Source organism: Bos grunniens, chromosome 29 (genome assembly GCF_055505025.1).
Source record: "Bos grunniens cultivar Pamir isolate PY7600 chromosome 29, Bosgru_T2T1.0, whole genome shotgun sequence".
Taxonomy (NCBI): domain Eukaryota; kingdom Metazoa; phylum Chordata; class Mammalia; order Artiodactyla; family Bovidae; genus Bos; species Bos grunniens.
In genome coordinates, this window is record NC_141193.1 from 1,789,855 (window position 1) to 1,798,459 (window position 8,605).

At 68.6% G+C, this 8,605-nt stretch overlaps 1 protein-coding gene across 3 annotated transcripts; it reads right to left on the reverse strand.

Moving 5' to 3' along the window:
• Nucleotides 1–219: 219 nt before the first annotated feature.
• On the reverse strand, nt 220–8,079 carry TH (tyrosine hydroxylase). Of its 3 annotated transcripts, none has more exons than XM_086383790.1 (14): nt 7,943–8,079; nt 6,900–6,959; nt 5,433–5,636; nt 4,482–4,656; nt 4,137–4,225; nt 3,870–3,937; nt 3,549–3,599; nt 3,096–3,241; nt 2,824–2,959; nt 2,631–2,700; nt 2,190–2,246; nt 1,896–1,991; nt 1,504–1,637; nt 220–592 (listed from the first exon to the last, which is right to left on the reverse strand). In XM_086383790.1, the coding sequence occupies exons 2-14, from the start codon at nt 6,900–6,902 to the stop codon at nt 433–435; spliced, it is 1,389 nt and encodes a 462-aa protein (XP_086239916.1). In that variant the 5' UTR covers nt 6,903–6,959; nt 7,943–8,079; the 3' UTR covers nt 220–432. The 3 variants fall into 3 exon arrangements, with proteins under 3 accessions (XP_086239916.1, XP_086239915.1, XP_086239914.1); XM_086383789.1 differs by having other exon boundaries at nt 6,900–7,118; nt 7,943–8,076; XM_086383788.1 differs by lacking the exon at nt 7,943–8,079 and having other exon boundaries at nt 6,900–7,232.
• Nucleotides 8,080–8,605: the final 526 nt, after the last annotated feature.

The following is an 8,605-nucleotide window of genomic DNA, read 5'->3' on the forward strand; positions in this document are numbered from 1 at the left end:
CAGACCAGCCCCCCACCTCCAGGCCATCACCCCATGGAGACAGGACAGCTCAGCCCAACTCCCGCAGCCCTCTGCGGGTCCTCTGGGTGAGCAGGTGACCCTGGGCTGCCTGGAGGAGGCGGGCAGCGGGGGAGCTTCTGAGCGGGGCTGGGGCAGTGTGTGGGGGGCCCGGGGCTGTGTGCTGAGCCCGTGGCACGGACACAGACCCCAGGCAGGCACTCAAGGATGAGTCTCTCTTTTATTGAGGTTGCAAGCGGGCAGCGCAGCACAGGGGGAAAAGGCAGGACAAGGACGCCAACACGCAGCTGGCAAGCGCTGGGCAGGTGCCCTCTGGCAGGGGGTTCTCTGTGGGCTCTTGGGGCGCCCAGGCAGGCGGGGGCAGGCCGGGAGCCCCAGGCCGGCCCACTGGGGCCTGCGGGTGGTGCCCTGCGTCTAGCTGATGGCGTTCAGAGCATGGGCCAGGGCCTGCATCTCGTCCTGGACGCCGTCCAGGGCGCGCCGGATGGCGTGGGGACTGTCCAGCACGTCGATGGCCAGTGTGTACGGGTCAAACTTCACAGAGAAGGGGCGCTGGATGCGGGAGGCGTAGCTCCTGTGGGGCGGGGGGGGGGGGGCAGCCGGCAGGGACCCTCAGTCACCAGTGGGGCGGGGCCGGAGGGCGGGGGCCCATCTCCTCCATCACAGCAGGTTCAGAGACCCCAGGACTTTTCTGAGCCACTTGGGCCCCCCAAAGCTTGTTCTGTCCAGCCACCCAGACAGGTCTGGGGACCAAGACCTCCTGCGAGGGTTGGGGGCTATTTATGGTGGGGAGGACAGGCCTTTTCCAAGCGAACCTCTACCAGGCACTCCATCCCACCCTGCTCCTTCCCAAGAGAGGCACAGCCAGGCCTCCTCCTCCAGGAAGGCTTCCAGACATGCGCTCTGGAGAGTCTATTACATCTCTGTCCATAAGCTTGTGTGTGAGAGCCACACCCCCTTTACTCCAGGCTCAACAGATCCTCGTGACAACGGGAGTCTGGCTGGAAAGAGGCCCCTCCCGAGGGTGACCGGGTGGGGTGTGTCGGGCTCTGTCCCCCTCCCCTGGGGAACGCTGGTCACTGCGCCCCCAGCCCAGGAAACTCCCTGCCCACCAGGCGGGAGCCCACCTGGCCCTCAGCCATCCCGGTAGCCCTTCCCCTCTGTGCCCCCCACCACAGCCCCAGATGCTCAGGGGGCAGGAGGCCAGGAAGGACCCATCTTACAAAGTCAGACACATCTGTCTTACGGAGTCGAACTTCACCTTCTGAAAGTCGGGCCTTGGCCTGGCCACCAACCCTGCAGGTCTCCCCTCCCCAGACCTGTAGGGGGTCTCGCTGCGGGAGGGGTGCTGTAACTGAGATGAGCCCAGTTTTCTCCCCTGTGAAATGGGTCCGCAGGCCCGGCCTGCTGACCAGCTTGCCCAGTTCGGAGGTGCAGTGTTGTGGTGGGGTGGGGTGGTGTCTCTGCCCGGGAGCCCCGGCCCACCTGAGCTTGTCCTTGGCGTCGCTGAAGCTCTCAGACACAAAGTAGACGGGCTGGTAGGTCTGGTCCTGGTAGGGCTGCACGGCCGCTGCATCAGGGTCGAAGGCCCGGATCTCGGGCTCCTCGGAAAGGGAGTGCTGGTGGGAGGCGGGGGGGCTGGGCTCTCAGGACCCGAGGCGACTGGAGCCCCAGGGCCGGACTCACACCCGCCCGCCCCTCGGGGGTCCTCCCGAGGCCTGGGGACGGTGCGCGTGGGAAGGGGTAGGGGCTGCTTCTTCCGTCCCCCAGTAGGCCAGCCCCCTGCTCAGCCTCCTGGGTGGCCTGAGTCCAGGAGGATGGCCAAGATGGCCCTGCCTGCCAGGACCTGGCCCAGCCCTCCCTAGGGGGGTTCTCACCAGGAGCTCCCCGTAGGAGGACAGCAGCCCCGCGCCATAGGCCTTCACCTCTCCATTCTGTTTGCATAGCCCGAACTCCACAGTGAACCAGTACAGCTGATGGGGTCGGCGGGAGACGCTGCGGTCAGCACAGCGTCTCACCAAGGCCCCGGCACCGCGCCACCCCCCTTCCCCGGCAGAGCTGAGCCAAGCTCCGGGGTGGTGGTGGTGGGGTCACGGCGCGAGAAGCGGAGACCTCAGCCTGCACAAGAGGGCCCAGCCTGAGCCCAGGGCCCTGCAGGGGACCCAACCCACCGTGGACAGCTTCTCAATTTCCTCATCCGACACTCCCAAGGATGCGAGCCCGATGTCCTGTGGAGGGGGAGCAGTGAGGGTGCTGGGGGTGTCTGTGCTCCCCCCGCCCCCGGGTCTCCTGGAAGCTGCTAAGGTGAGAGAGCCTCCTGGGATCCGCTGGGGGCCCGGGGGACCACTCCCCGACGTTCCTGGGAGATCCAGCAGGTGGCAGCACAAGGCCCGGCCTGGGCCCCGGGACCACGGGCTCCCGGGGAGGGTTCTTCCCGGACACTGTGCTGAGGTGGTCTCCCTGCGCCACCAGCCCTCTACTCCAGGACAACGCACGCCCCCTGAAGTCTCACGGCCCAGGTGGGCACTGTGTAGCCCCGAGAGGGTTGGCGAAGGGTGCCCATTGGTGGCCAGCCGCGTGGGTGACAGGGTTCCCGAGGCCCCAGGACACACCTGGGAAAACTGCGCGAAGGTCCGGTCGGCGAGCATGGGCACGTGCCCCAGCAGCTCGTGGCAGCAGTCCCTGTGTTGGGGGCGGAGAGTGGGTGGGGCTGGGGCCCCCAGGGCGGGCAGCCTGTCCCCCCCAACCCCAGACTCCTCCTCCCGTCCTCCTCCGCAGGCCGGGGGGCGAGGGCTGGTCACTCACGGCTCGGGGGAGTGCATGGGCGAGGAGGCGTGGCGGATGTACTGGGTGCACTGGAACACGCGGAAGGCCAGGCTGGCCAGGAAGTCCCGCGCGGACAGCAGGCCGGCCACGGGCCGCAGCTGGAAGCCGGTCCTCTCTGCTGGGGCGGGGGCGGGGGCGGGTGGTCAGGGCGCGGGGCTGGTGCGGGGGGCGGGGGGGCGGATGGGGTGGGGCGGAGGGCGTGGCCGGGCGCGGGCTGCTCGCCCCCAGGGGCCCCCACGCGGGCACCGCACCCTTCAGGAAGCGTGAGACGTCCTCCAGCTGCGGGATTCGGTCCTCGCGGTACCCGCAGAAGCGCTCCAGCAGCTCGAAGGCCTCCAGGTGCTCGCGGCAGGCGTGGGTGGGGTACAGGCCCCGCAGCGTGGAGTAGACCTCCTTCCTGCGGGCCAGGGGCTCAGGCCGGCGCCTGCTCCCGACCCTCCCTGTGTCCAGCAGCGCCCCCACCCCGTGGGCTCTGCTTTGCGCCCTGCAGGCCCCGGCAGCCTCACGCTGCAGGCCTCTCACTGGCCCACGAAGCCGGCCACTTGGTGTGGGTTTGGGGGGAGCTGTGGGGGGTCCCGGGAAGTCCCTCCTCTACTCAGACTTAGTCTGTCCTCCTGGAGGCCACTGTCTCCGACGGGGATTCTGTGGGTCTTCCCCTGAACCCTTGTCCCCACCCTGCCCCCGCCTCTGCCACGGGGTCTCACCAGGTGGCTGTCTCCTCGGCTGTGTACTCCACGTGGGGAATGGGGTCGCCTCTGGGGAGGGGTCTGCAGTCAGTCCAGGCCCCTTCGGGGAGGACGTGTGGGGAGTGGACAGGAGGGGCCCAGGCTGAGCGCCCCGCCGGCCATGTGGCTGAGGTGCGCTGCTTAATCTCTCTGGGCCGAGGTTCCCCTGCTGCGACCACGGTGACAGCAGAGGTGACGGTGTTCATGTCAAGGACATCCCGCCCCTTCCCAAGGGGGTCTAGTGTGAGGCCCGAGGATGGGGTGTGGGTCCCAGAGGTCGCACCCAAGGAGGGTCCTTACTGCTTGTACTGGAAGGCGATCTCGGCGATCAGCTTCCTGCGCTGGCGGTACGCCTGGTCGGAGAAGCCCTGGCGGCAGAGTGGACGCAGTCGGGGGCCACCCCGCCCCGCCCCGCCCCGCCCAGACGCAGCTGGTGACCCCAGCAGGCACGGCTGGGGGTGGGGGGGGCTGCACCCAGCCACGCCTCGCGGGGGCGGGGCAGCCCACAGACACGCCCTCCTCAGCCAGGCCACGCCCACTGCCCATCACCCGGGGAGGCCGGCTCACGGGATGATCCAAGTCCAGGTCAGGGTCAAACTTGGTGACGAGGTGGTGACACTTGTCCAGCTCGGACACTTTCCTTGGGAACCAGAGGACTTCGGGGGTTGCAGGGGGAGGTGGTGGGAGGTGGAAAGACAGGAGTGAGTGCTGGGCACACCGGGAGGGGGCCGCTGGCGGCAGCCTCCCGCTCCATCTATGGGGGTGGGGACTGGAGGTGACCCAGGCCCAGACAGCTGAGCAGGAGGCCGCCGACCCGGGCCAGCAGGGAGGGACCCCCGGCCGTGCCCCGGTCCCTGCGGTTTCCCGTCTCCGGGGCGCGCGGCCCCACTGTGGGGCCGAGGGCCGCCTCACCCTTGCTCTCCCCGGCGGCACGCACATCTTCTGCCACACGGCGCAGGGCGCTCAGCAGGGCGGGCACCACTGGGCCGGGCACCTCACAGCGCACGAAGCACTCCAGGGGCGGGCTCCCCGCCCGCAGTGGCTGGGCCGGTCGGGTCTCCAGGTGGTGGAGGTGGGCTTCGAATGTCTTGGGGGCGAGGGGGTGAGAGAGGGACAGACAGAGACAGATGGACAGATGGAGACGGAGGAGGGGGCGCGTGTTGCAGCCCTGCCCCGCCCGGGACCCCGGCGGCCAGGAACACACAGACTACCTCCCAGACTCAGGCGACGACTGCTGCCCGGGCAGATCTCGCCTGGAAAACTGGGCTAATGCACTTGTCTCAGGGTCCCCCAGACTCAGCGTTCTGGACGGGGCCTCTGTCTGCCGCCAGCCACCCCCAGGCGGCCTGACATCCCTCCCTGCTGGCCTCGTGCAGGCCCTGTCCAGACCCCCGCAGCTGAGGGTGGGCGCTGACCCTGCCGCGGCCTGGTCAGGGGGCTCTGGTGCCCGCCAAGCAGGGTTGGGGGGAGGGATGGTAGGAAGGGTCCCCTCCCCCACAGGTGGGTGGCGCCAGCAACCAGGGAGCCTCGGTCTCCAAGGCCCTCGGGCCACACGGCCACACGGGAGCTTGAGCAGGCTCTGCGGTCCTGTCTTCGGGAGCCTGTGGGGGGAGCCAGTCCCTGGCCCCCCGTCTGGCCTGCTGTGACTAGAGCAGCTCACGCCATCGGATGTACCTCAGCCCCGCCCCGCCGGAGACAGGCCTCCTGGGGGCGTCGTGACCGGCCCTTCCTTCAGGACCCACGCCGCCCCCCACCTGGAGTGAGGTGGTGGGCGCGGGGTGGGTGGGGGGCTGGGCTCAGAGACCCCCCAGGCCGGGAGGGGCCCTTCTCCTCGAGGTCCCCACGGCCCCCGGCACCCCTCACCTCAAACACCTTGATAGCCCGGGTCAGCGCAGGGGGCTTGGTGGGCCGCAGGGCGAACAGCAGGGTCAGCACCACCTTCCCGTCCCTCTCCACCAGGCTGCCCGCCTCCGCGGACTCCGAGGATGAGGCCGCGGCCTCCGCCTTCTCCCGCTCCTTGCGTGCGTCCTGGATGAGGCTCTGCCGCCTCCCGACGAAGCGTGGGGACTGCGGGGAGAGGAGCGCCAGCTGCCCCCGCCCTCGGCCTGCCCACAGCGCCGGGCCGGCTCCAGCACCTCCCCACCTGGGGCTGGGGGCGAGGGCGGCCTCTGCGCCCACCTGACCGGGTCAGGGGACGGGAGGCGGTGGGTCGGGAGCCGTCTGGGGCTGCCCCGGGGCCAGAGGACACAGCGTCCAGGGGTCTGGGATGACCCCTCCTCGTGGCCCCACCTCTAGTCCGGCCTGACAGCACCTTACCCGCCATCCGTCCCTGAGACCACGAGCCCCCGGGGTCGGTGTGTCTGCCTTCATCACTCCCTGAATGCAGAAGCCCCTCTGGGCTCACCACTTGGGGCTGAACTTCCAAGTAGGCCCTGGAGCCCTCGGGTCTCAGAACATGGCCGGGCCTGGGGGAGCCCTCCCCCCAGCCAACCTCGGGCAGGGTGTGGACAGAGTCAGGGGCCTCCATGGTGGGGGGCACCTTGCTGGGACCCCGAGAAGAGGGAACAACCCTCTACCCCATAGCAGGTCCCCTGAGACAGTGCCTGCAAATTAAATTTCCAGAACCCCACCCACGTTTTCATTAAAGCTCTGTAAACGAGCCGATCATCCCAGCCCATCCCTGAGAGTGAACTGGAGACCCTTCCTCCAGCCCAGGAAGCCCCCAGTCATGCAGTCTCAGAGAGGAGGCTGGCCCAGTGGGTCTTCCCAGCACAGGCTCCCTTGAATTCGGGGCTCCCAGGGGGTGGGCCGTGCCTTGGGGGCCATTCCTGGTGGTCAGGGAGGCTCAGGGTTGCTGGAGACAGGAGGGGATTTCAAGACTGGAGATCCCACGTGGGGCACAGAACGTGTGGCAGGCGGACGGGCAGGCCATGGGTGGGGATGGCCCCTGAGCGCAGGCGGACGGGCAGGCCATGGTGGGGATGGCCCCTGAGCGCAGGCAGACCCCAGGCCATGGTGGGATGGCCCCTGAGCACAGCCTCCCTTCAGCTCAGCAGCACGGGGGCTGCGTCCTGTTAGCCCACCGCCCCCACCCATGAGCCTCTGCTGGGCCTGGGACCCTGTCACACACACACTGGGTCCGGCAGGACCCCCACAGAGATTCAGCCGCCCGGGTTCAGCACAGGATGCACTCGTGGCCAGGACTGGATGCCAGGCCTTGGCCCGGGGTGTCCGTGTGGACCCTGAGCCTGGGGCCACCCGCCAGACTTTGGGAGTCACCCCTGGGCTTTGGGTTCATTCCGGCCCGTGGGCACCAGCCTGCCCTCTTACCATGATGGCCTCAGCCTGCTTGGCATCCAGCTCGGAGACGGCCCTGCGGAAGCCCTTGGCCTGCGGCGAGGCGGCGTTGGGGGTAGGCATGGTGCCGACGAGGTCCGGGCTCCGTCTCCACAGCCCTCTGCCCGGCTGCCTTTATAGGCTGGGCTGACGTCAAAGCCCCCCGGGTCCCCCACCTGCACCTCCTTCACGTCTCCCTCCTGCTGCTGCCGCCTGAGGGAGGCGGGGTGGGCGTGGAGCACGGAGCCGCCGAGAAAGGGCTCTATCCCATTAAATCTAATTGCATCCACTCTCACAGGCCCCCGGGCGGGTGGCCTGCCCGCCTCTGAATCATCTGGGCTCCAGCCGGCGTGTTCTGCAGGGCGGGGTGCAGCCGGGCCCCTCAGCCCACCCCAAGCGGGTGACAGGCGGCTTCACGGGGAGGTGGTGTTCCGGACACCCCAGGGTGTCCGGCACACAGAACCCTGACCTTTGGTGGCCATCAGTCCAGATACGCAGGCTCAAACCACGGCTGTCTGGAGGCAGTTTGCTTTTCCGGAAGATCCTTCACCCCACCACATTTCCCCGCAGGGTCCTGAGGTCTGTTTCTGCTAAGTGCCCTCGGCAGGAGCATTATCTGCCCCCACGCCAGCCCGCTATGCCCGGACCCCCAGGCACACCCAGCAGGGCCCGGCATGTTCCAGCAGGGCCTGTCCTCCAGTGTGGAGGAGGGTGAGGGAGGCAGGGCCATGCAGTCTCTAATAACTGCCCCACTTGCCCCTTCACGGCCATCTCCCAGCCCCCCAGCCCACCTTTGGCCCCCCAGTGTCTCCCTAAGGCCCTCTAACTGCTTCTTCTGGGGGAGTCCCCACTTCGGGGACACCCCAGCCATGAGCAGCACGCTCTGGCCCCTCTGGCCCTTCTCAGGGGAGTCCCTGCATCATGGGGCTCCCGGGACAGCTGCTGTCCAGCGTCTCCTGAGCTCCAGGCATGAGGCCCCTCTGGTGGGACCACCCCCACCCCCCGCCCCAGAGGCCAGGGCACCAGCTGGGACGCACCTCAGCGCCAGGCAGGCGCAAGAGCTGTGGTGTCTACGCTGCAGCCTGGCCCGTCTCCAGGCGTGTTCAGACTCAGCTTTGGGCGGGCTGGAGAGCCCCCTGGCTGTGAGCACTCCCCAACCACGGGCGGCTCTGGGGCCCCTCGGGAAGGCTTCTCTCTGAAAAGGGAACTTCTGGAGGGGGCGTCTCCCCGTGCCCCTGGGCTCTGTGGGTTCCGCAGGGCTGGCCTGTGCCAGGGCCTCCAGGAAGCGGCAGTGGGGAGCAAGGGAGGGCCACCTGGGGGAAGCGGGGCGTGCCCGACAGGGCAGCCTCTGGAGGCGGACTTTCTCAAGTCTGGCTGCCCAGGGTGACGTTCTGGACACAGGAGCCGGCTGCCCTGGACTCCCCTTCTCCACTCCCGCAGGCCCACCCCTGGCTGGTGACCAAGTGGTCTCCATCCACCTCCCTGGCACCCCTCGGGCCGCAGGGAAGCACCCACTCTTCATCACAGTGGCCAGCCATGCCCCTCGCCTCCTAGAGCTTCCCCAAAGTGGTCTGACCATGACACTCGCTCCACAATCTTCTGTGGCCCCCCTTGCCCTTTGGAAGTGCCCGAGTGACTCTCCTCACCTCCCCGCTGTCGGTCCCACACCCTAAAATCCCCGTTTCCGGCTCCAGAAGAGT

What these genes read in the sequence shown, in the direction of transcription:
- TH (XM_086383789.1), bottom strand. Translation starts at nt 6,989, where the DNA reads ATGCCTACCCCCAACGCCGCCTCGCCGCAGGCCAAGGGCTTCCGCAGG. An exon ending in CGTCTCACGCTTCCTGAAGG is followed by an intron (nt 2,960 to 3,095) that starts GTGCGGTGCCCG and finishes CCGCCCCAGCAG; the next exon opens with AGAGGACCGGCTTCCAGCTG. An exon ending in CCTCCTACGGGGAGCTCCTG is followed by an intron (nt 1,638 to 1,895) that starts GTGAGAACCCCC and finishes GCCTCCCACCAG; the next exon opens with CACTCCCTTTCCGAGGAGCC.